Here is a 27,057-nt window from a genome sequence, read left to right on the forward strand (position 1 = left end):
ATAATGTAGAAAACAAGTTCACAGGGAATAATATCTCAACTGAGCTGACACTGTCCCTGCTCAACAGCTTTTCATGTTAACCTTTTTTTTTTTGTACATCAGTCTTTTTAAAACTCATGCACACGCATTTTGGGCAACAACTTTAGTAAACAGACGAGCTTGTAGTTTTTTTCTAAAGATTATCACAAGATTTCACTGAGATGCATATTGTTTCTCAAGATAGCAAGTTCCTTTTACTTCAGCTTAATTACTACATCAAACATTTTGTTTTTTTAAGATGATGTAAGTAGTTATAGTGGGCATTTTCTTTAGTTGAAATGGCAAATTAAAATGCATTTTGGATGCTAACCTGACATTACACTCAATTTAATTTTGAATAATACAAGCAGTTTAAGTCTGGAACAGGCACCTTGCTGCTATTTCAATCTCAGCATTGAAAGCAAATTGCTATTAAACTCTGAAAATTCTAGTGATTTTTTTTTCCCTGTTAACTATTATTTGGCTTCTAATAAGAACAGACATTTTATTTGTCAAAAGTTTCTGTTGCTAGTAGGTTCTCCAAGTGGTAACTAGTTCAAGCTATAGGAGAAGTATTCTGGGACCTGAACTGAATTTTAATGTATTTGTGTTTGAAATGCATATACTTTAAGCTCATTTTATATATGTTTATAGTATTTTGCCTGGTATCTTTTAGGATATGGGTAGTATATGCTAGATGAGCATATGTTACGCTATGATTTCAATGGTAAACCTTGCCATGAAAGTTTAGATGTTTGAAGTAAGCTGGTTAAGGTGTAGAATTCATATAAAATTGAATATAATATTTTGTTGAAGTAAAAATTCAAGCAGGTCCCTGCAAAGACAATTGTTTCAATCTTTTAAGCTTGTCTTTAATCTTCCGTTTGCTTCAAAAGCTGGGCTGGAATCATTGCTTGATCGAGTGAATGACTTGGTTGAATTTCGCATTGATGCTGTCCTTCAAGAAATGAGCAGAGTGCCACTCTGTAAGTTGCCTGAAGATGAACCACTGAGCTGTGAGGAATTTCTCCAAAAGACTCAGGTTATTAGATTAAAGTTTCATAAAGAAGTGTTCAATAACTTTGAATTAAGCTATTTCCCCTTTTTTATATAAGATAAAACCAGTGCAGAATTCATGAAGCATGCATGGGAAAATACAGTAAGGAAATCCCTACTTGCTTGGCTGGAACCTTAAAAAGGAACAAAAAAAACCAAATGCAAAGAGGCCTGAGCTGAGATGTTATTTTTTGAGCTTAATAATGTCAAGCCAATTACTGTATGATATTTCTTTTATGCTTTGATATCACTCTGTCAAGGTTTAATTGCAAGGTGACAATAAATGTGGCAGATGCTCTCTGCTAATCCCGTCTCCGTGCACCTCCCCCCACACCGCTCCGCATAGGAAAAAGTCCTCACTAAGGGAAGGTGATAGGAAGGTAGGAAGGAAAAAGAGAGAGAGACTTCAAGTTGGAAAGGTTTTAAAGGCTTTACTAATGCTACTAATAAATAGAGAAAATATACAAAACCAATCTTGAATTTGCTGGGTAGCACAGGGTTGCCTGGTGTGGAGTTGGTGTGACTCCAGTGGTGGCAGAGCTGGGAGCTGGCGTGGCTCCAGCAGCTGCAGGGCAGGCACCCAGAAGTCCTGGGTGGGACTTTACAGCAAAACAGAACTGGATTTAGGGATGCACGGTCTCAGGCCTTGGATTGCAGGGACGACAGGCAGAGTCCTTTTCAGATGCCAGCCATGGTTGAAGAGAGAGAGACCCTCGTGATCTCCCTCTTATACAGGGTGTATGATGTGTATGGGATGGAATACTCAGTTGGTCAGTTTTAGCCACCTGTTCTGCCTGCCCCTCCTTGCAAATACGCCCCTATCGCAACAGAACGTGTGAAATCTTATCAGAATTCCTGGTTGTTATAGTAACAAATCTAAACATGAGCTTCTTCTGAATTCCATTGGTTGCCCTTATCAGTCCGGAGCACAGTGTCCGAAAAACACACGGGCAAAAATTCAGAAAACTGCAGTTACTTAGAAGGCACTTAGAAGAATTTAGCTGAAAGGAAAATTCACTAAAAGAGAACTGGTCTTGTTTTTAACAAAACCAGGACACACTCAAATGTTTTTCCTCTGTGATAGTGTCTTTTTCTGTCATTGTTGCTTATTAGTGCCTTTGAATAAGGGAATTGCCCATCTGATGCCTGCGTACTCCTTAACAAGTGCACTTTGTTGCCTGGGAGAGTAAATACTACAGAAACGATTGTGTACTGAATATCTTTGTTAATCTCAAGCTCTCCTGAGTTGGTAACGGGCTATCCAAAACATACTGACAAGTACCTAGATGAAAGTGTTCTGGGAAGATCCCTTTCCTTCACACATCAAAATACTTTTATGTTGAGGAGGATTAACTGTAAGCATGTCAGTCGTTAGCCAGTTAGAAAGGTGATTGAGCTCGTAATAAAATTGAATGGCGAATGATTTTTATGAGGCCATAGTGAGATATTCTGGCATTTTAGGATATTATGTCTACCTTGTATTTTCTCCTGGAATAAACTTTGCTTTGGAAAAGATTGTAGAAGATCATGTAGGTAATCTTTGTCCCTGGCCTCTTGTAGCAATAAATGCTACAAATAAAAGTTTTGTTTCTCTTAGTGTACTTAACCTTTTGGTAGTAAAACGTATATTCACTGAAGTAAAAATATGTGAGAGTAGACACAAAAAACTTCTCAGGACTGTGTGATAATTGATACTGCTTAATGTTGATCTTCTGCAAGAAAATTTAAACTGCTACATAGCAATTACAACACCACAACAGCCAATCAATTTGAGTTAGCAGAGTAAGTGGTATACTAACCCTGGTTTCAGGTATAATGAAAACAGTAACAGTGTTTGTAATCTTATTGTAGTTTTTGATTAGAAGGGACTAGAAATAAGTCCTGCTGCCTAACAGTTGTGTTTAAGTTTCTAAAGAAGTTGCTGCAAAAAAGTAGTTATACAGTGGGGAAAAAAATCCAGAATACTTTGTTTAGTATAATAGTTGCTCTGATATTGCAAATCAGATCTGCTTTCTCTCTCAATTAGTCTGAATCAAATTTGGAAATGACTGAATCTTGCTAATGGCTGAATTTTTCCAATTATTGATTTTCAAGTAAATGGAAGTAGCCAGGTTTGATTAAGCTTAAAGAAATAGGGGATAACAAAGCAGAAAAAATGAAAAGGCAGCTATAGTTAAAAATGGTAGTTGGCTAATGCATACGTGATCAATTTTACCATAAATATTTAAGAAAAAACTGCACAGTACTTTAATACATTTCTGAATTTTATTATGTCTCATTCTTTGATTTCTTCTACCCCCAGTTAATAATTTTCTTTATTCTAATCATAAATATAGTTTTTGATAGAATTTATCTCCCGTCTAGCTATAAACAGGAAATATGATTGGCTGATACTTCTTATGGAACAACCAAGAAATATAAAATGGCAATGATTGAAAGAAAAATTAAATCTTCCATATCTAAATTGGAAAGTTAAGAACATAAAGAAGCATTTGCTTTCGGGAGCCCTTTAATGGAACTGGACTTTATAAACGTTGATTCATGAGACTAACTATGGATGAGTTGTGATTTAGGAAACAAGCCACAGCAATTTTGAAAGACATTCATGATGTCTTGTTTGTCACAACAAAGAATACAGCATTAAATAGTTTGGAACAAACCAATTTAAAGATAATGCTGTGTATTGATCTTGTTTTTCCACAAATCTGAGGCCTTGACATTCGTGTTAATAAAGGCTGCTATGACCGTGAAATAGACATGAGAACTGGGAAGATAAGAATGTATGTTTGTTTTGGTTTGATAACAGGAGCTCTGTATAAAAGCTTCTCGGACTTTACGTTTAAAAAGCTCACTGGTGGAAGATGCTGCTAATGAGCTGATTAGCATGTTACTTGACATTGAGGTACATCTCAGAAAAGAAAATGAGAAGTCAGTTGTGCCCACTAGGGAAATAAGGGAAAAAATTGCAGGTAAGAAAATTGTACTGTAGCTCTGTGCTTATGTTTCTTTTGCATGATGATAGTATGTGTTGGGGCAATATTGTAGATTAGCTGACTGAAGTATTAATCAGTATCTAATGTTTAAAGACTTCTGTTTGAATTTGCCTAGGTAACGGATCATCTAACAATCATCTATCATCTGCAAAATAGGTCAATGTTATCAGTCTAACTTGCATGTTGAAATGTTAATGTCATAGAAGCAGCTGCTTACAGGCCTTGGTTAATTGCTGCACTTCCTAAACATTATAAAAAATAATGTCTAAATTTTTGTGATAATCATGCCAGTTTGTACTGAGTAGAGAAGGTGGGTAGGAGTAAAATAACTTTTACATTGAGGTACAAACTACAAATGAGTAAAATCTGCACTTCTGTAGAATTTATCTGTATTTCAGAGACCTGTGGAGGTGTTGCTTTATTGTGTTTTCAAGTCCCTTAAGTCAATTTAACTAACTAGATTCATGATATTTTAGCAACAGAAGAAGAAAGAAGATCAAAAACCTTGGCTTCCTCCCACAATTCCAGTGAGATATGGGCTGGACTGTCTTTTCCAGCAAAGAGGAAGAAAACGGATTTAGAAATATTGGAGGAAGAAGCCAATGAACTGCTTTCCTACTTCAATCATTGTAATGCTGATGCCCTTTTGAAAGTCACTCGAAACACTCTGGAGACCATACGCAAACGCATCCATGCATCTTCCATGACCAGCTTCTTAGGTGGCCATATTGCAGTACTTTGCTTTCTTAGCCTATAAAAGAAATATATAAATGTAATATCCGAAAACTATATAAAAAAGAGCCACATACGTAAAAGAGGGGAGAACAAAGGGAGTTTGAATAAGCTGTCGTTAAATCACAGTTGATAACAGTATATTTGCAAAGGATTTTTTTCCCTGTAACAGTAGGAATGTGTCATTGCAATGCTGTTTCTCTTAGGACTGACTGTACTGTTCTGAAACTGGATATTATGTTTGGAGCTGGACTTGATAAGTGGTTACCTGTATGACATTGGCTTTTACATAAAACTGTATGAAAAAAACAATAGAGAAAGAAGTGTGTTCTCTTTCTCTTATTAATTGCCTTTAGATCTGTGTATCCATTTTGATGGAATGCTCTTTTGAAGTGTGTTCTTGTTATATACTTTTAAGAAACAAAAATAAAGGCATTTGTATTATATTTGGTCTCTATAGCATATAAGGCATACAATATTATGAGATTCTAAGGAGTTTTAAAGCCCAGTTTAATATGCTGAGTGGGCCTACAATCCAGATGATAAAATTTTCTGCTAAACAGAGTTTAGCTGCACAGAACGAGTTGAAGAAGAGCGTCAGGGAGAGAAACAGCTTGGCACTTAGTTTTTGCTTGTGCTGCTATAGAGTTTACACCTTGTGAATTACTCAGGAATATTTTCTTTCCTTAAGAAAGTACACTCAATACTCAACACTAGGATATATGTATAGGTTTATATCATTACAGTGCCTAGTTTGGTATGTTGAAAAAATGTGAATAACCTCTTTTTTTTGTTGTTTTGTTTTTCATTTAGAAAACCACAATGCTTCTAAGCAGAAAAAAAATGTTTATCCTATAATTAGGACTAGTATCAACCTATCTATCCCTAATATCATTATGACACCTTCTTTGGATGAAGTACAGCAGACGCTTAATAAAGCCGTAGATAGTATTGTGAAAGTAACGAAAGGAGTTGGACAATGGAGTAAAGAGAGAATATCCAAGGTTTGTGTCTTAACAGCCTTACTTAAAACTAATGTTTCAAAACTACTAAAAATAGAAAATGAAATTTTTTGTCTTCCCCAGAAGAAAATGTTAGAGACACAAGTGGCTGTGTCACAGTGTGAGAGCAGAGACAGCGATTCTGATGATGGAATGAAAGAGACTGGAAAGAAAAACATTCATGGTAATGATAAACTCTGACATCGCTCAATTTGAATGTTAGGTAAATGTGATTTATATGGAATGTATTACAGGATATTAAATACAAAATGCATCAAAAGCGGTAGAATGAAGACTTCATAGATTTTAAACTACCTTGGAGGAGAAATATGATATAATAACAATGCCAGAGCATCTCTTCGTGATTGGAAACCAGTCTTGCCTGAAGATACTTGTCTTTGTGTGCATTTGAGTAAGGAGATTTTTTTTTGTGCATCTCAGAGCATTTGTACTGCTTTGGGTTCTACCTGCAGCATGTAAAAGGCTGATAGGGTGCCAGCTTGGGCAGCATAGTAAAAATTGCGAATGAGTTTGGAAAACAATTATAGTCACCATTGCTATGCAAAAGATATTTCATGATTTCCCAGTGTGGCTTGTAACTTGGCATGTTCAAATGGCATCTTAAAACTTGTGCTGAAACTCCTTTAAGCAGGGTAAGTTGAACTTAAACAAAACCTGGTATCGAATAGGAATTTCTATATAAATTGCAGTATTGGTGGAGGATTGTGTAAAGGATTGAATAGATTAAATTTCTAAAAGGATTTTTACTTGATCTGTTTTGTGATGAGACATGGAATTAAGTTATTTGAGGTATTAATTCAAGGAAATTTTATGATGGTATCTTTGATTGTGGGGTTTTGCTTGTCTGAAATGGTTTAGAATCAAGTCTAATTAATTGTTCTACTTTGTGCTTCAGGTACTTCAAAAATATATTGAGTTTTTTAAGGTTAGCTCCCTCTTAAATACCTAAAGTGTAGGAAAGTAATACTTGAACTGGTTAAGAGATGACATTGTTCTTTCTCTTGTCCAAGTTGAAATGAGAAATGATGGTAAGTTCTGTCTTGTGGGTTTTTGCTAACTGAGGGACCTTCTTTTTATCTTTTTCTTTTTTTCCTTGAGGACTGACTATGATCATCATCTCAGATTTAATGTTAATTTATATTTCAGATTGTCAGTTGTGGTCTACCCAACATTATTTCAGAAAAATAAAAATATTAATGGATTTGCTCAATACTGACATATCAGTAAATCAGGTGTAGTGTACAGAATAAAACTTGAAGAGGAGTGAGAGAAAAGGAAATATTATATTTGGAAGATTGGAGTGGAACTTGTTCTGAATTTGAGAGAGTGCCTAGAAGAAGCAAGTTTCTAATTATATTGTCTATCTAGACTTCTAGTTGCCTCCTTGATTAATAAGAACACATCACTTTAAAATGCATGCTTATTGAAAAATAGGTCATTAGTTTTTGTCTATAGGGATTTGCTTGACCTAAACAATATGTCTGTCTTAAAACTGCTTTTGTATTTGAATCTGCCTTTATAGATAGTGTGTCAGATGCAGCATCACTCAGTTTGTCTGATCCAGTGCAAAGCCAGGACTTCTTCAAGAGTATTTCAGAGAACAAAGAGATTATTAAATTAGTATCTTTACTCAGCACTGCTATTAATTCGACAAAAAGGGTAAGACAATCAAGATGTTAATTTACTATTACTATCCCAGGGATCTTCATGTATTGCCTTTAATATCCGTGGGTAATATGAGTAGGTGCTTAAAGCAGTGATTAAACATATGAATGAAAAAATGTAGCACGGTGGATGGAAAACATGTGGCTGTAAATGTGCTTCTATGCTTTGAAAGTGTAACATGGATTGAGTGTACTCTGCACAAAAATTTATGAGGTTTTGAATATCACATAGAGTAAAACTTGAGTCTGATTAAAAACATACCTCCATTGGTAAAACATCATAAAAAGCTCTAATTATAGTTGAGTTGTGTGTATTTAACATAGGACTGGTAGCAATTGTACAAGTGTGTTTTATTCACATAGACATTCTAATGAAGCCAACATGACTTCTGGCCCATTATGAAGAATTTATCAAGATTTTTGGAAGAAAATTGGCTGTCAGCTTGGCATTTGTAAAGTCCTGCATAGGATTTGCTACTGGAGATTAGGAGATACCTTAAGAGATACGGATCATTTCTTTGCCCTTTTCTTATTCTATACACTCTCTAGTAAACTGTAGGTATTGAACTGATAGTTCTTTGGGGAATTCTGCATCAAGTTCCTCCAACCTTACAAAGGAGCCTCACCAGGTGGAAATTTTTGGCTCAAAGCTTTGTAACTTCAGTGGTACTACTGCCCAACTAGGTTTCAGTTGCTAGTCCAATAAGTGGTAGGGAAGGACGAGTGTACTGGGTCCTAGTCTTAAAGGAGCATTTTACTTCCTAGTGATTCCTAGAATTTTATTGACTGAAGAATCACTTCGTTGGAAAAGACTATAACTGATCTGACAAATTGAATGTGATTAGCATACAGTTCTTGGCAAGACTTGTGATTGCTAATGGAAGCACCTTTAGCATAAATTTGCCAGCAGCCTTCTGTTTAGTGAGATGATGCAACCTGCTCCACTATGGAGTCCTTAATGTATTCTAATGAGCAGATGCTAAGAAATTACACGTATGCTATATATATAATGCTGAGAATCTTTCTTTGAACTAATGTGTTTCAGGAAGTTCTTACAGCTTTGGACACTTTTAGTTGTTACCACTATATTTGGCAGAGGGACAAGGAGGAAAACATTGATAAATTAATGATGGGAAACCCATTACTCTCTGAATTTGAATCTGAAATTCTGCATTTTCAAGACTTGGAGCTGAAAATCAATTCTGAGCCTGAATACATCTGTGTGGGAGCTATCGCACTGTACACCGGTAGAGTTCAGCTTTTCACTTCTCTCTTGAGACGTATACTTTCTGACTCCTGTAGGAAGCAGAGATGGTGCTTAGTTTTGGATGGGTGACCTGAGTTAAAGATAGAGAGTCAGAGAATGGCTTTTTGCTGATTTGGCTGTAAATGCATGCAAATGAAACGCTAATGCAAGGACATCTGTGAGGCTCAGCTGGAGTTTCTTCCCCCACCTGGATGCTTCTGCTCAATTATGGGGTGGATGGTAGATATTTGTCTATCCTTCTGTCACTGACCCCCATAGGTACATATTTTAGCAGAGTAAGATGTTTATGTCACTTTTCTCCTTTCCTGGCTGCATATAATGACACAACTGAAAAGCCTTCTATTTAACACAGCTAGTTAAGTGAAACATGCATGTTGTTGCTGATTCCTTTTTTACCATGAAAACCAGACCCAAAATATATATATAATACATATATATATATATATATATATTTGGGTTTTTGTAGCTCAGGTTCCACAACAGTTTACTAATTTTTTGTAAGCATTTTACACCAGTATATCAGAAAGAACAGTTGGAAACTGTGATGGGCTGGAAGAAATGCATGCAGCTGATTTTGCAGTGGGTGTCAAAACTGAGGAAGCAGAATATTTTCATCGTTAGGAAAGAGTGTCAATCAAATGTCTTTGCTTATATCATAAGGCAAAGAACTAGAGAAACAAGCTGGTTGTTGGAACTCAGTGGAGGTGAGGTAGTTCTGAAATTTAATAAATCAAAAAGACCATCAAGTGTGACAGCTAAGCATGGGAAGAGGCGCTGTGGCAAAAGGAAGACACACAAATTAAATCTGCACAGGGAATGAATATTAACAGGACTGAAATTATATCCAACTAAAATTTTATGTAATGCTTATTTTGGTATTGATTTTTGACTGTTTTGTTGAGAACTGGGAAGAAGAAATTTGAATTTAATGGCAGAGTTTTAGAGAAATGGGCTGGATTTTTTCAAAATTGGGCAGCAACTCAAGAAAATTTCAGTTTTCTTTCTAAATGTTTGTTACTTGTTTACACTGATGCTACAGATGAAACTTATAAAAATTAAGTGGTTGATGGACCATTTGGTTTCATTAAAGATCAGATCAAACTTTCTGTATCTTCAGTTTCCTTAATCAGACTCTTACCTCCACATTATTTTTTTTAAAGATTAAGTTTTGAAAAGATTTTAAACTTAGACCAATTTGTTAGTGATGTGTAGAACAGAAATAGGTATAATGATATGTATGATGAACAAGATGACAAGTGTGGAGTCCAGCCTCATCTTTCTAGTAGGAAAGATCAGATATTCTGAGAAGATTATTACGAAAGCAATGGTGAATCACAAGCAATCCTCTAAACCACTTAAAGGTGTCAATGTGATTTTATCTTCTCTGTACGTGGATGGTTAGACTGAAAAACCAGAACTGGAAGCAAAGAGAACACATATAGAAAAAAGATTAAAAGTACATATTAAAAAAAAAAATCTACAATATCTAACCGTCTATTCATTGTTCATTGTTTTTAGCTGATCTGAAGCTAGCACTGAGAGCAGAAGCCAAAGCCTGGATGAATTTACTGGGGTGTCATTGTAATAAGAAGTACCGAACAGAGATGGAAGCAATTTTCACTTTTATAGAAGAAACTAGCAAGAAGCTAAATCGCCCCATCAAGGATCTGGATGATATAAGAATAGCCATGTCAGCTTTAAAAGAGATTAGAGAACTACAGATCTCCATTGACTCTCAAGTTGGGCCCATTGAGGTAGTTAACAGGAATTTTTTATGGATGGATACTGTTTCAACAGAGCAATTGTTTTCTGGGTTAAAGCTTACCAGTGAACTTTGAAAATCAGACCTGTTGTGTTCCTGTAAACTTTTTTTGCATGGAATTCTGATTTGGATAAATGTAAACTTGTTGAGGTGAGAGGTGATCTAGTGAATAGCGCAGAAATTGAGTGATACAGGTAGAGAGAAGATGAGAATACAGATATTTAATACAAGAAAGTTTTGGTACTTTGTGGAATGTACGTGGAAAGCATAGATTTTTCCTTCTTTTTCTTTATTTTTAATTTTTTAATTTTTTTTTTTAGCTTAGCCTATGGACGAGGACAAAGCTAATATTAGGCTGATGAGAATGCGTGAGAATGATTGCTTTATCAGCTATATCATGGGTTGAAATAAACATAAACAATGTGATGTGGAGCCAAGGCAAAAGCCATAGTAGCCCAGGATTCCTAATGCTCCAATTCTGGAAGGAGGACCCCTGAGTCCCTGGGCACAAGGAGTCATCCTTCAGATTTTTGAAACTGAGGTTGATGTATTTTCCACATAGTGGGGTAACAGACAGTTATGTTTCCATTTTTGCAATTTGTCTGCAATTTGATGAAACTGGAAAACATAAATGGAAGTAATTCCACTTTGTACAAAAATTTTCAGATGAAAATGTTATGCTACAAGATTCATTGCTCCCCTACCCTATAATAATTTACAGTAAGCGAATTTCAGTCCTGTTTTTATGAAACTTGACTAAGGGTTTCGGTATGTGGAGTGTTTATACATTGGTGGTACAAGTGGAGATCAATATTCCGAGGAAAAAAAGGACCATTAAGTAGTTCTTTAAGTATATTCCTCATTCTGAATGACGTCTCCTGCGACAAGTTATAACTTTTGAAATAGTTGCAACATGTTAGTTGTGATAACTTTTGATGTGGTTTCCTAATTTATTTTGTTGAAAACAAGAAGTAAGGCTCAGAAGTCTTTATGGAGAAGTTTGTTTGCTTCACTTACTTGAAGGTCTCTGCTTGGATGCTTTCTCACAGCTCACCTCCTGTAATATTCAGCTTGGGTCATAGCAAATAACTGAAGGCATGGATCAGAAAAATATTCTTATTAAAATGAAACTAAAACCTGTAGACTTAAGGAATACTTTAGCTGGAAAGAGCTTTTTAGAGAGGGCACTAGGGCAAGAAATCCATCCAAAAGCAGAATGCTATGTGAAAGGCAAGAAGTTAAGGAGAACTAGCTAGTTTTCGTTTTAGTATTTCTTCCAGTTTTATATTGGTTTGCCAGATTGTGATAATTACTAGAGGTTTTCTTTTTCTAACAAATCATTCTCTGTTCTTGAAAATCTGAAATGTTAGCATACACATATGTGTAAAATTAACTTCAGTTACCATTTTGTGTATCTTGTTCCAACCTTCTGACAGGAATCCTATGCTATGTTAAACAAATATGATCTACTCGTGGCCAAGGAAGAGATAGAGAAAGTGGACACTTTGCACTACACTTGGGAAAAACTGCTAGTCCGTGCAAATGAAGTGCAGAATGACCTCATTGCTTTGCAGCCAAACTTCAGAGGGCAGCTTATTAGTACTGTGAAGACTTTTGCTGAAGACTGTGCACAGTTCTATTCAGATTATGATCAGGCAAGTTTTTGTATTGTATTGTATTAGAGGAGTTTTTGAGGAGCAGTGGGAGCATGGACTAATTAATGGAATGTGCTTCTACTATCTGAAGAATATGTTTATTCTTGTTAATGTGGTATTTGAGTTTCAGTGCAGGGCAGGGTTTGGTTGTTTTTTGTATGGTTCTCAAGTATGTAATGCTGGTAATTAGCTCTTAAAGATTAACACTTGAGACATTTAGGGTTTATGATAAACATCTAGTTAGCATGAGCAAATGTGAAGATTTGGATTGATGAGAAATTATGTTAGAATGAAAGAAATATTTTCTGATGTTATGAGTACAAATGACTGAAGCTCATATTCTTTCTCATGTAAAATATGAGTCAAGTTGAACCAGTCTTGTATCATCTTCTAAGTAATTGTGATTTTTACTTGAAAAAGGAGTTACGATTGCCTAGCTTTTACACTATTTATATATATATCTATTTTAATTATTATTATTATTATTTTATTTTATTTTATTTTATTTTAGCATGGGCCAATGGTGGTTGGTTTAGAGCCTCAGGAAGCCAGTGACAGGCTTACTATGTTTCAGGTACTGTTAATTCTAAGACATTGCTTAATATTTATTGCAAGTAAACTCACACCCGAAAGCTCTGAGAATGAATGAGGGTAGTTGAAGTAATTGTCATTGATATAGGGTTACTGATTTGGCAAAGTCTGTTTTAACTTAATGAAGGCTAAGTTGGTATTTTTTCTATGCCTTTGCAAGGAATGCTGTTTAAAATAATTTTTTTAGGGCCTAAGAGAAAGACTGCATAGATAATGAGTAATAATTACTAGATTCAAGTATCCTGATGAGACCCTGCTCTCAAGTTTAGTTTATTTGGCTATAGCCTGTTCGTATGTTTATTATTGTGTCTTTTCCTCACAAATACAATTCTGCCCAATCTTCATTCTGTCTCCTCTTTTTTTTTTTTTTTTTTTTTAAATAGTATTAAAGGTTCTCATTTTTTCTTGTTGAAATGTTTCTTTGTACCATGATTAATTTCTCTTCTTGTAACGCTGACTTTAATGTTTTTCCTTTTTGCATAGTACTATTCTTTTGGCTTCCTATGTTTCCCCAGTTGTATTCCAATTGACAATTAAATTTTTTCTTCACTGCTTAAACAGTAGTAATTTTTACTTCACCCTTTCAACAAAAAAATTGCACAGCATACTTGGAGAGGTAGACTTTGCTACATCCACCTTTCTTTGCACCTTTCCACCTCTCCCAAGTGAAAGCTTAGCATTTATTGTTCCATCGCTGTGTGACATACAGTAAATGGCCTCCCTGTCAACTTCTAAATATGTGGCTCCAAGCTAACTAAAAGTTACTTTTCTCATGAAAATTATTAGCAAAACTGTTGAAAGTGCAAGTTTTTAGTATGTCCTGTATATCTTTCTAGTATTTATTAGATTTTAATCACTAATGCAGCTCTAAGCATAATGCCAGATCTTGAATATTTAGTGTTTAATTTTATTTAAATTAATATTTTTTCCTTTCTTTCTTAGAATCGATTTGATAATCTTTTTCGGAAATATGTTACTTATACTGATGGGGAACATCTTTTTGGGTTACCTGTTACTCGATATCCTCAGCTACTTGAAATAAAGAAGCAACTGAACCTGTTACAGAAACTCTATAATCTGTATAACAATGTCATTGACACAGTCAGTGGCTACTATGATATTCTTTGGTCAGAATTAGACACTGGAAAAATTAACACTGAACTTCTGGAGTTTCAGAACAGGTGAGAAACTGCTGCTGTGGTAAAGATGCCTAAAATACTTTTGTTACTTCTTAAATGTGATTATAATTGGTTAGCACCAATAATCATATCTGAGCATGTATGTGTTCACTGAAACATGAAAAATGTGAATTTTAATTGAAAAATATATCCATTACCAACTTCTTAAAATAAAGGAGCCAGTTTAAACTCTAAGTGTTGAGGATTATTGTTCCTTAGAGAGCGTCTTTGTTAACTTTTTTTTAATGATATTGGAATATATGTTAAAATTGCTATTTATTTTGTTCATGAAGGGAAATTTCACTTGTTTGTTGTAATATTATTATTCATGAGAGTTAGGTTTACCCTAGATGTCTAAGGCAAGTTAGTGAATTGATGAATAGATTTCCTACGAAATGGGCTATATTGCATGCATAGAAGCTGAACTTTTAATCAAACCAAGAATCAGATTATTTAAAGAATAAAAGCTGCATGTTTTGAGGAACAGGGTTTTTTTCTAGAGCACAAAATGGTGCGTATCATGAGCCTCACCAAAAGATGAAATCAAGATGTAAAGTGGTTCAATTGTTTTTAAGATCACTTGGACAATTAGGCAGCTACATTCCTTAAGGGGAGCCTGTAGGTGCCTGCCCAGCTGTCAGTCAATGAAACAGACTGCTAACAGATTTTCTTATATGCAGAATCACATACAGAATCTTCAAAATACAGGTAATCTGGCTTTGGAATGTATGTGGTCTGCTATTAAAACCATATGCTGTGGTTAAATAGGTAACAGAAAGAATATTTGAAACTGTTTGAAAAAGCTTTAATTATTTCTACATAGATGCCATAAGCTTCCTCGTGGCGTAAAGCAATGGCAGGCCTTTTTTGACCTCAAGAAGACCATTGCGGACTTCAGTGAATGTTGTCCATTGCTTGAGCGTATGTCAAGTAAAGCAATGATGCCTCGGCACTGGAAACGGATTACGGATCTCACTGAACACAACTTTGACGTGGAAAGTGAAACATTCAGACTGAGGAATATAATGGAAGCTCCACTATTAAGATATAAAGAGGAAATAGAGGTATTGTGTAGGAAGAGAAATGGATGCACGAAACAAAACAATCTGCTTGAATAGTATAGGAGTAATAGTAGTAAGAAGGAAAACAGAATATTTCTAAAGAAAGAATAGAGAAATGGACTATTGCTTCAGTTATACAATAAAATAGTGACACAAATACTTTGTGGTGTCCACTCCTCTTTTTAAATCATGCTACTTGGCCTTGGAGCTAATTTGTGAGGGTGCCTTGCTTTGCAACATTAAAGATATGAAAAGTAATCACTGTATTATTCTTTTATTCCCTCCAAAGCTGGCTGTATCATGATGTCGTATACAGCTTATTAGCTATGGTATTTGTATGTCTGTAGATCTTTCCACTTGATAAATAGTTGCTCGTCAGCTTTACTAGGGTTAAAGGCAATATGTTTTAAATTTGTATACCAGCGACTTGAACCATTCATAGCTTGTTTTGACATTCTATTTATTTAAAAGGATATCTGTGTAAGTGCTGTGAAGGAGAGAGACATTGAGCAGAAGTTAAAACAAGTGATAGCTGAATGGGACAACAAAACATTTGTCTTCGCAAACTTTAAAAGCCGTGGGGAACTTCTTTTAAGAGGTGACAGCATATCAGAAACAATTGCTACCATGGAGGACAGCTTGATGATTCTTGGCTCTCTCATGAGTAACAGGTAACAGGAAAAGGATGGGAGGGATGAGGGGGGAGATCAAAATATCAGCAAGAGGCTTTGTTTTATTGAACAAATCTATCTTTCACAGAGCGGAAGGAAAATAAACAGCTAGATAAAAACTAAGAGCTTGCCTGTCCTTGAACTGTTCATGGGATAGTTCTTATTGTCTGTATCCCTCCAACAAGTTCTTTTGAAAGCCTGTGGATGCAGTTCAGACTTCCTGAGTAATCAGCTGGCCAGTTTTTCCTCAATGGAAGAAAGTGGTGATGAGCACAAAGGGGAGCACTGCCTGGTTGTAGCAGTCATACTGTGGGTGCTACAGGCACTGCTACTCTGCCCCCTGTGACAGGTCACTGCTTCATGCCAGAGGTGCTGAAAATCCCAGTTAAAATGAGCTTCAGTTTGTCTGGTTTCACATGCCAAGGCTCACAGATAAAGTAGGGAACACAGAGCCAGATCAAAAGCAAGAGTTCAGTTGATAAGGATCTCTAGGAGTCTTGCAGCTTTCAAGATGTTGCATAGTCCCTTTTTGAAACCACTTTACCTTAGAGGAAGATTGATGTCTTGCTCCTATTCAGCTTCTGTTGGATCAGAACTGTCCTATGCGCCATTTGTACAAAACAGCAAGTTGGAGCTGATTTGGCTTATGACTCTTAACTAACTGAATTGAGTAAAGTTTAAGTTTTTATGCTTACACTTGACAAAGAAAGAAGCAGCAAAATTATTCCTCATCCTCATGAGTAATGTGTTGGCTTTCAAGAGACTTGTTTCCTTCTGAAATAAAGCAAGTGTCTTCTTTTTATTTTAGATACAACACACCCTTCAAGACACAGATTCAGAAATGGGTGCACTATCTTTCCAGCACAACAGATATCATTGAGAACTGGATTACTGTGCAGAACTTGTGGATTTATTTAGAAGCTGTTTTTGTTGGTGGTGACATAGCAAAGCAGCTTCCAAAGGTTTTCAGACATGCCTTTTTCAGTTTGGTTTTCTACATTTTAAGAATAAAACTTAACTGTGACGTCATAGTCAATGCAGTAACATAAACTTTAGAGGTTTTTTGGTTCTTAACAAAACTAGTCTTGCTAAGAAATTATGTAAACAATGCCAACAGAAGTATTGTGTTAGAAAGAATAATAAATTCGTGTAAGCTAGTTGATCTCTTTATTTCTAGACTGTAAAAATGTTAACCAATATGTGTTAAATTTTTGTGCCTAGTAGCAGCCTAGCGTAGTTAGACTGGCTTAGTAGCACCTACCACTAGCCCAGTAGTACCTAGGAATCCTTATTTTGAACTTTTCTACATAGCTTTACAAATTAAAAATTAACTCTTGTTTTTGGAAAAAAAAAATCTTTGAAGCATGCAATTCAAACATAGTGAGTTTTCTGTCTTTTTCTCTAAGAATGGCTGAAAGAGAAAGTAGATATCAGGCTTGACAGTCAAGTATAAAATAAGGTAAGGAGAAACATATGTACTTTTGTAAAATGAAAAATCTGAAGAAGTTGGACATGGGATTACTAGTGAGAGGATTGCTAGCAAGATTACTGGGTGCCACTTCTGCAAGCAAGTGCCTTTTCCCTCTTCTCTCTTCCTTCCGCCATCTCTTCCCTTCAACATTCATCATCATGTTTCAACAGGAAGCAAAGCGTTTCTCTAACATTGATAAATCCTGGGTGAAGATCATGACCCGAGCTCATGAAACACCTAATGTTGTTCAGTGCTGCACTGGAGATGAAATCATGGGGCAGTTATTACCTCATTTACTAGAACAGCTTGAAATCTGTCAGAAATCACTCACAGGGTAAGATTACTACAAGGCCACAGTCTTGGGCAGATGGTTGTGAATTGTATAACTAGGGAAAGAAAAATTGTTTAAGTACTGTCCCACAGACTTTGCAAAGATCATGTTCTTATTCTACTAGGAATTCTGTTGAACTAAGCAAACAAGTTAGCAGGATAATACAACACCTCCAAAGAGATTGCTAGCAACTCATTGATAAGTATTTGATTTGTGACTAATCTGTCACTCACTGTCTACCTCTGTTGAAACCAAAGCTTGTTTCAGCCTAGTATCAGTCCAGAAGGCAGTCTAGATCTGTATGTCCTACTCAGACCCTTCATGAATCTGGGAGAAATTCAGCATGAGAACCCTAAATATCAAGTAATGGACTTAATGCAAAAGGATTTTATTTTGGTTTAGTTTCCTTTATTTTTACTGGTGCTTACATTATGGCAAATAATATAAGCTTTCCATGAAATTATTTCCGATGCTAAAAGATTAGCTTTAAAGCAGGTGCTTAACATAAAGATATGATGGATAAGAGTTGTTGTCAGTGCCCCTGCTAATAATTGTAATGATACGTTGTGAGAAATGACACTTTTAAAGAGGAAAGTATTTATAAATTAATTCACTTACCATCCCCCCCCCTCCCATTTTTTTTTAAATGCAGGTACCTGGAGAAAAAGCGCCTCCTATTTCCACGATTCTTCTTTGTGTCAGATCCTGCCCTCTTAGAAATTCTTGGCCAGGCATCAGACTCTCACAATATACAGGCACATCTGCTGAATGTCTTTGACAACATTAAAACTGTCAGGTTCCACGAAAGGGTATGTACTGCCCACACCTCTATATTACATTATTTCAAACTAAAAGTGAATGGTAGATGTTAAATTAGAAAGCTACCTGGGTGCATAGGGCATTTAACGGTTTTACCAAGCTCATCAACTATTTGATGCTGCATAGGCTTTCTTCATTTAAGATTTAGTTTCATATCCTCATTTACATAATACGAAAACTCTATATAGGAGAGCAAAACAAACAAAAATTTACACCAGTGCTTAGGTTTCAGAAAAAAAGCACCTAGGTACTGAACTGCTTTCTGTAGCTTAATATAGGCTAGCATCCTCTCAGATAAGCTTCTGATTCCCTATGAGCAGATTTATATCTCTAGTTTGCCTGTATTTGTACTTTTTCATTCATTTTTTGATTGTAAGAAAAAGTGTGACTAGTCTCTTCTCTGTTTCTGAGTTATCCTTAATATCCATTCACACAATTTGTTTGAAGAACCGTTTTCTTACATCCTTTACAAGAACAGATAGCAACAGGGTTTTTTTTCCTTGAATATGTCTACATTTTCTTAGAAATTTAGTACCTCCCCATGCATTTGGAATTCTGTTGATTGACCACGTTACTTAGATTTTGTGTTTCCATTATTTTGTACTGTAAGGCTGTAAATTTTATTAGAATATTAACCCACCAGTAATGGGGAAGATTTCCTTTATTGTGACTAGAAAGTGGACATTGTTGTTGAAATTTAAGTGAAATTCAGGAATTGTCAATGTACTGGGGTCTATCTCCTTGTTTTGTTTAAAGCCTTTCTGCACACGAAAAGTAATGATTTAATTGTTTTTACATTTAACTTAACAGGTTGATATAATTCATTGGTTACCTGAATAAGTTTATTGAAGCGATGACAGGAAAATCAGACAGTTATGGTAAAGATAACAATAAATCTATAAACACAAAATGTTCTTGCTTTGCTTTTATTAGATATATGATTGTATACTGTCGATTAGCTCACGGGAGGGTGAGACTGTAGAGCTGACTAGGCCTGTAATGGCTGAAGGTAATGTGGAAGTTTGGCTCAATTCTCTGTTGAAGGAATCCCAGCTGTCACTGCATCATGTTATTCGTGAAGCAGCTGCGCACATCCAGGAAACCAGTTTTGACCTGACTGAGTTTCTTTCTGCTTACCCAGCCCAGGTAATACCATTATTAAATCAGTGCAGAATTGTTCACAGATATGTAGCACATTGATTTTTTTTTTTCTTGTCTTTGTATTGAAATTGCAGCCAGTGTTAGAAATGCAAAACTGACATTTAAATTGATCTTAATCACCTCAGTCTTTTAAGTAAGTTATCCTTTACATATCTGAAACCAAAGGAAGAAAACTTACCCTGAAGCTCTCATTCAAAAATAATGCTGAATGCGACAAATTAATGCAAAGGAGTTAACACTATTTCTTTACAAGCTTAATACTTGATTACTGAAGGAAAACTAGTGAAATTGTATGTTTGTTTATATATTCAGGAAAACACTATATATTGCTAAAGTTTTGGATATGAGGGTAGTGATGAGGGAAAATTATTTTCTTAGTAGAAGCTTCTTCACTTGTGATCGGGAATGTTGTTGGAGAGGGAGTAATGAGTTTATGAAATATTGAAAAAATATTTCAAATCGAAGCTGTAATTATTCACTGATTAGTTATTTATTACATTGTTAAAGTATATTAATTATGTAGAGTATTTACACATATGCTGTAAATTATATTGAACAGTTGTATCAGCAGTGCACCATAGGCAATATCTACAAGACCGAAGTGTGGACTTACTATATGTTTATGAATGGAGTTGGGTCACATAAAACAGATGCAAGGGTTGAATGATCTCTATATGGATGCATGAAGAAATAATTTTATACAAATAGTAGCAGAACGATTTCTTTAGTTTATCTTTGTGAAAGTACATTTTAGTTGAAAGAGAAAAGATTATGAAGCATATACTTTTATGTTTCCTAAGGTTGGACTGTTGGGGGTCCAAATGATTTGGACAAGAGACTCAGAAGAAGCTTTGTCTAATGCCAGGTATGACAAAAAAATCATGCGAAAGACAAACCAGCTTTTCCTGGATCTTCTAAACATGCTGATAGATATGACAACAAAAGACCTTAGCCCAGTTGAGCGAGTCAAATATGAGACATTAATCACTATTCATGTGCATCAGAGGGACATTTTTGATGGTCTGGTAAGTACTGAAAAATTTTCAATGAGTTATTAGGCAACTTGCACATAAAATATACGAAAGGACAAGAAGAAGATATTAATAGTCCTGTGAACTCCTGCCTTTTAAGCTGAATATTTAACTTCAGGACTGTTATGATTATGTGACCTGGAGTATTATAAAAATGCTGATGTTGCTTCAATCCACGTCTTAGTTTCCCTTTAAGTAATTCAGTGTTGTGGTGTGGTTTGTTTGTCCCCCCCTCCTGCCCCCACGTCATAGTGGAATTTTATAATGCTTTGTGTTGGCCCACTTATGTTAGAGACCTCTATTGCATGATCAGTTCAGGACTTCTTTTTCCTCATACATTGTGTTGCAAGTGATTGTCCTATCTCTGGACTACATTGCAAGTTTCGAGGAGTAAATAGAATGAATGCAAAGTTTATAGTACAGGAGAAAATTTGAAGTTGGTTGAAGCTGCTGTCCGTTCTGTTCTAGTTTTAATAGCATACCTAATTATTACTTAGGGATTTATTTATTCACTTCACACCTCATGATGCCACAGAATACTAAAATTAGGGAAATTTGCATTTACGTCTTAAACAATCAAACTTAAAAGCCAGCATACCTTTTTACTTATGGGAAGCTCTGGACCTGACTGAAATTAAGCTGAGAAAAGAATTACTGAGTTTTAACACATTGCTAATAGGCAGGCACCTATCTTTTCATTGTAGAACCACTGATTCCTGTTTATAATCACCTTATGTAAAGTATAATTTTTAGATACAACCTTCAGGGTGTTTTTTTAATCCTGTTTTAATATTCAGTTGGTCAACTTTGAATTACTCACAGGTCTGTTGAATATCTTAACTAATATCTGCACCATGACACTGTCTTGAAATACTCTTTTTCCATTTTGCATGTGGTTTCATAAAATTCTTATGACTTCTTTTTTTAAGATCAAGTAGCACATTACATGCTTCCTACTCATATGTAAAAATAAAATGGTAGAGATGAGTAAAAGAAATGGCAGTTTTAATGTTAACTGAACTTAATGACTTTTGTTTGAGGCTTATAGACTGTTCATTTGTATTTAGAATTTTGACATACTCATCTAAAGCCTGAAATTCCTTTGCCTTAGTATGGGTTTCAGGGTCAGCAATAATATATTAGCAATTTTTGTGATAAAAATCAAGATAAGGTCTCCACTATTCTTGTGTTACTAGCTGTTTTTTATGGCTTTCATAGTGACTGAAGTGCTGCCTTTGCAGTACTACTTAGATGAGATAATGTAAATGCAAACATAAATGTTAACTGTGAATACTACAGCTTTTTCTTCCCCTCTTTTTTTAGTGTTGCATGCATATCAAGAGCCCTACAGACTTTGAGTGGCTGAAACAGTGTAGATTTTATTTTAATGAAGATTCTGATAAAATGATGATTAAGATCACTGATGTGAGTTTCACATACCAGAATGAATTCTTGGGCTGTACTGACAGGCTTGTCATAACGCCTCTTACCGACAGGTGAAAAGAACTGGTATTATTCCTTTATTCTTTGATGCCAAACCTAGGCTTTTAGAAGAGCAATTTATTCATTCCTATTGGGTGCAAAATAAATCTGTGCCGAGTTTATCCTTCACAATCTTATAAAAGTCAAAAATTTTACATAGAATTCATGAATATTTTTGTTTCTGTGCCTTCCAATATGAATAACTTCTAGATTCATTTTTGCCATATACTTGCGTGATCCTCACACATATGATGTATCAGACTCTGATTCTCACATATGCGAGTTTTGTATACCTGAGCAACAGGTACATCCAACAAATACAATATGCAGAGAGAGATACGTGTCAAAAATAAGTGTTTACAGGCAAGCTAATGAAAACATCTAAGGAAGAATAGACAGGAAAAACAATTTTATTCAGCTGCAAGAGACTTGAGATCTTTGATCTAGATGGATGTTGAAGGAATTGCAGTCCTGTTACCAGAGAGGTCTACCTATCTAAGTGGAAAAGCATGAAGAATGCTTTGTAAGCTATCATTGGCAAAATAAGGGCATTTTTTTTAAACCTAGTTATCCCATACAGCAAATTCTCAAGCTTCTCTTTAGATATGGTTGCTAGCTGGTGTTTTACTGCATTGCACATAAAAGTTTTATTTATGAAAATGGGATGCACTGTAAGATCAAATTTTAAAGCTGCATGAGAAAGGAAAGTTTAGCTGTCCTTCATTATTGTACTCCACAGTATAATGTAGTTCAGAACTACTTCATTTAAAGTAATTCAGGAACTAGCCTAACCAAACTAAAGTAGGCAGTATATCTGTATCTGCTTTCTTCCCTTCTCCTGAACTTTCAGATTGTTTATTATTGAGGATTATCTTTTCTTCCACTTTGTGCATGAGGAGACAAACCTTAATATTACCTGCATCAGAGGCTGAGTGAAGGGTTTTCCTTCTTATTGATTTAAATGGTAATTAGATGCACATAATTTCAGCAGTTTCCTTGTCTTCTTAAATCAGACCTTCCTCATGTAACACAGTTAAGTAAGTTCCTCTGTCACTATACAGAAAACTGCATGCTGCAGCCCATTAAGTGATGATATTCTGTTGCCTTTTAGATGCTACATCACTTTGGCCCAAGCTTTAGGCATGAACATGGGTGGAGCACCTGTGGGACCTGCAGGAACTGGAAAAACTGAAACCACCAAAGACATGGGACGGTGCCTTGGAAAATATGTAGTGGTCTTCAACTGTTCAGACCAGATGGATTTCCGAGGACTTGGGAGGATCTTCAAAGGTAAGATGTGGACCAAAGGTAAGATGTTGGCCAAAAGGGTCAATCATATCCTGGAGTGCATTAAACACAGTATAACTAAGCGGTCAAAAGAAGTGATTGTCCCACTGTACTTGGCATTGGAGTGGCCTCACCTCAGGTACTGTGTGCGTATTTGGGGTAACAATATAAGAAGCATGTAAAAATATTAGAATGTGTCCAAAGGACAACAAAGATGATGAAAGAACTAGAGGGCATGACTTATGAGGAATGGCTGAGTATACTAGGTTTGTTCAGCTTGGAGAAAAGTGGTGCCTTCATTGCTATCTACAACTTTCACATGAGAGGAAGAGGAGAGGGAGGTGCTGATCTCTTCTCTTTGGTGTCTAGTGACAGGACATGAGGGAATGGCTTAAAGCCACATCTGGGGAAGTTCAGATAGGATATTAGGAAAATGTTCTTCACTGAGAGCATGGTCATGCACTGGAATAAGATCCACAAGGAAGCAGTCAGGACCGCGAGCTTGTTGGTGATCAAGTAGTGTTTGGACAACACTCTGAGGTATACGGTTTAACTCTTAAGTAGCCCTGTGTGGAGTCAAGAGTTGGACATGATGATCCTCATGAGTCCTTTACAAATCAGGATACTCTGTGATTATGTGATTTTATGGACCATGTGAAAGTTACAAATGCTAACAAAACATCTTTAAAAAACAAGGTCAATACATAATCAGCAGGGTGTTTGCAGCCTTTTAATAAATACAAGTAATGAATATCTTCTTATGAATGTGAGACACGTTTGCAAGATTGTCTCCAAGAAATAGAAATGTCTGAAACATAAGACAGTTTATGAAAGGATAGATAAAGACAATTAAAATAATCAAAGATGACTGCCAGTACAGAGAGAAAACGCTGTGAAATTTATTGCTGAACTGGTGGAAAGTCTTGGATTCTGTATTGAGTATTTAATCTTCAAATGTCAAACTTATTAGTTTAAGGAAGTGCATGAGCAGCACTATATATATTAAAAACAATTGGCAAAGCTCACTGCAGTTAGATGCAGATGACATTAGTTGGTTGGGTTTTTTTTTTTAGGCACCTGAAATTGATATCTGTCAGTCATGGCAGATGCTGAATTAGAGATCAAGTGGGATCCTTTGACTATTACATTGTTGCAAGTGACTGTGATGATTTTTTTGTTTGTTTGTTTTCACAAAAATATCTGAGGAAGAATGCAATTCTGGCACAGACTAACCCCTAAATTATTTCCAGGTGAAATCAACTTCATTGTTCATTTTAATCTGTGCAATAAGCTATTGACAACCCATCATATTTTCATAGACTTATTGCAGGGATTTTTTTTGCGGGGGTATGGAGGAACAGGAAAACATTCAAGATACTGAGAGAAGGAGCAGAAATTGAAGGATTTCCTAGACAAGCCTGAGGACTTCAGGAACTTTGTGAATTCTTGCTTGAAAAAGAAACTCTTCTCCTTTTCCCTCTCCCAACCCTCAAAAATAAACTTTTTTTTTTTCCTGAGGTGGATTAACCTGAATTTTTCCTTATGAATTGCACCAAATAAAGATTAACAGTGTAACGGTCAGATGCTTAGTTGCTTTTCTCTTTGAAGGTCTCGCTCAGTCTGGCTCCTGGGGTTGCTTTGATGAATTCAATCGTATTGATTTACCAGTACTATCAGTAGCTGCACAGCAAATTGCAATTGTGTTAACATGTAAGAAAGAACATAAAAAAAGCTTTATTTTTACTGATGGCGATAATGTGGAAATGAACCCAGAATTTGGCATATTTCTTACTATGGTAGGTATTCCTTAAGTTACTAATATGCCAGTGATGATTGTACAATAATTGCTTCTAACCTGGTGTGTTAAATGTACTTGCTAACCCTTATGTCACTCTGCTGTTTAGAATTCACTGACAATTTGAGAATATTGAGCATTACTACAAACACAGTTTACAGGGTCTTGTTTGAATGACATCAGGCACATGCAATTATCAAACACAGCCAGTGTTGTAAATACAAGTTATCTCAATGTCAGATTACTTCTGCATGTTACATTCTGGTTCCCAAAATTCGCTTTTTGCCACAACTATAGAAAAATGGTGAGAGAGGTATAGGTAGAAGTAGCCAGTAAAAACAGGACCTATGAGACAAATACACACCTAAAGTGTTTATGTGGAATATTTCTGATACATCGCGGATGTAAGAGAGGCTAAAACGCTGTAAAGCTATGGTGGTAAATCTGCATGGCAATTCATTTTTACATGTGATTTAAAGCCCAAAACCTTTTTTTGTCTAACCAGATTACATGTTCCTTTGCTGATTTTTCTGTTTGTGCAAGGTGCACTCAACTTCAAAACCTGTTTTTTTCTCTCCAGAATCCAGGATATGCTGGACGGCAAGAACTTCCTGAGAACTTGAAGATCAACTTCCGTTCAGTGGCTATGATGGTTCCTGATCGTCAAATCATAATTCGTGTCAAACTGGCTAGTTGTGGTTTCATTGCTAATGTTGTATTGGCAAGGAAATTCTTTACACTATACAAGCTGTGTGAAGAACAACTGTCAAAGCAGGTGATTATTTTCATATGAGGAAAAATTATTGTAGGGAAAAACTATATATGGTATCACAAATTATTAGCATCTACGTGAAGAAAATGGAAAAGTTTAGGTTCTTTAAGTAAGCTAAATGACACCTACAGTGTAGTAGTGCAACCCCCGCTCTCCTGGAGGGTTAACTCCTGCTACAGGTTATCTGTGCAAGAATGGAACTGTCATTCAGAACACTGTTATTAAGATTTAGCTTTAATGAATGCTGATGACTGAGACAAATGAAAGGCTTATATATTAGTTGGTCTTATAGAGTGGATCAAGAGACATTTTGTTTGTGCTGCTAAAGTCAGTTTCAAAGGTCCACAGAGAATTCAAAATAATACAGGTGGTTTATTTCTTAATAGTCCTTGGGAACCTTATTTTGGTTCAAAGGCTTGTGATTACATTTATTTTTCCTCTCACACCTTACAGCTTAGTAGATGGTAACAGAGGTGAGGAATGAAGTCGCCCATAGTCATACAGCCAAAAACTAGTTGTTGGATGTTAGGAAGCATTTGTGCCACGTGTATCACTTCTCGTACATATCCATATCTTAAATGATAAATAAACATTGTTTAATCCCTGTTAACTAGGGGAAAAAAATTCCCAAACTTTGCATATCTTCTAGGTGCATTATGATTTTGGTTTGCGGAATATATTGTCAGTGCTACGTACATTAGGAGCGGCAAAAAGAGCAAATCCCACAGATACTGAACCTACCATTGTCATGCGTGTGCTGAGAGACATGAACTTGTCTAAACTAGTAAGTTCTGAGGGCCTGTTAAATTAATTTAACTGCATTTTTGAGCTACATGGGTTTTTTTGAAATACAATTTACATCTGTTAAGATGATCACTAGGAGATTGGATGTGGCCTTTATGCAGAAGCTAGCTTGGAAATGTTCAATTTTCTGGATGACCTGGGGTACTAGTTTTGGCTGGGATAAAGTTAATTTTCTTCTAGTACCTTATATGGGGCTGGGGAGGGAATGAGTGAAGGGCTGTATGGTGCTTGGCTCCCTACCTAGGTTTAAACAACAACAACTTGAATTGTTCGGCAATTTTTTACATTTTTCCCCTGCTACCTATAGAAATAAGTGACCAAATAGAAGTCTATAAAGTAACCTCTTTAGAACCTCTGACCTAAAATATTTAATCTCTTTCGAAATAATCTGGTTTTTGTAGTAATGAGAACCATCTCATCTGCCTTAAATAGCC

General features: G+C 35.7%; 1 protein-coding gene across 1 annotated transcript in view; it reads left to right on the plus strand.

Annotated features, from left to right (window-relative positions):
• Positions 1–27,057, plus strand: part of DNAH5 (dynein axonemal heavy chain 5) — a 126,282-nt gene that overhangs the window by 31,968 nt on the left and 67,257 nt on the right. The window contains exons 17-39 of the mRNA XM_065627932.1: positions 915–1,060; positions 3,881–4,043; positions 4,544–4,786; positions 5,613–5,803; positions 5,885–5,984; positions 7,356–7,480; positions 8,531–8,732; positions 10,271–10,506; positions 11,951–12,169; positions 12,681–12,743; positions 13,703–13,941; positions 14,762–15,002; positions 15,471–15,670; positions 16,479–16,632; positions 17,312–17,475; positions 18,125–18,281; positions 19,225–19,437; positions 20,253–20,477; positions 21,807–21,979; positions 23,077–23,255; positions 24,861–25,048; positions 25,628–25,822; positions 26,469–26,603. Of these exons, the coding sequence (XP_065484004.1) occupies positions 915–1,060; positions 3,881–4,043; positions 4,544–4,786; positions 5,613–5,803; positions 5,885–5,984; positions 7,356–7,480; positions 8,531–8,732; positions 10,271–10,506; positions 11,951–12,169; positions 12,681–12,743; positions 13,703–13,941; positions 14,762–15,002; positions 15,471–15,670; positions 16,479–16,632; positions 17,312–17,475; positions 18,125–18,281; positions 19,225–19,437; positions 20,253–20,477; positions 21,807–21,979; positions 23,077–23,255; positions 24,861–25,048; positions 25,628–25,822; positions 26,469–26,603 (4,151 nt within the window). The remainder of the gene's footprint in view (positions 1–914; positions 1,061–3,880; positions 4,044–4,543; positions 4,787–5,612; positions 5,804–5,884; positions 5,985–7,355; positions 7,481–8,530; positions 8,733–10,270; positions 10,507–11,950; positions 12,170–12,680; positions 12,744–13,702; positions 13,942–14,761; positions 15,003–15,470; positions 15,671–16,478; positions 16,633–17,311; positions 17,476–18,124; positions 18,282–19,224; positions 19,438–20,252; positions 20,478–21,806; positions 21,980–23,076; positions 23,256–24,860; positions 25,049–25,627; positions 25,823–26,468; positions 26,604–27,057) is intronic.

The sequence above is a fragment of the Caloenas nicobarica genome, chromosome 2, assembly GCF_036013445.1.
Source record: "Caloenas nicobarica isolate bCalNic1 chromosome 2, bCalNic1.hap1, whole genome shotgun sequence".
NCBI lineage: Eukaryota > Metazoa > Chordata > Aves > Columbiformes > Columbidae > Caloenas > Caloenas nicobarica.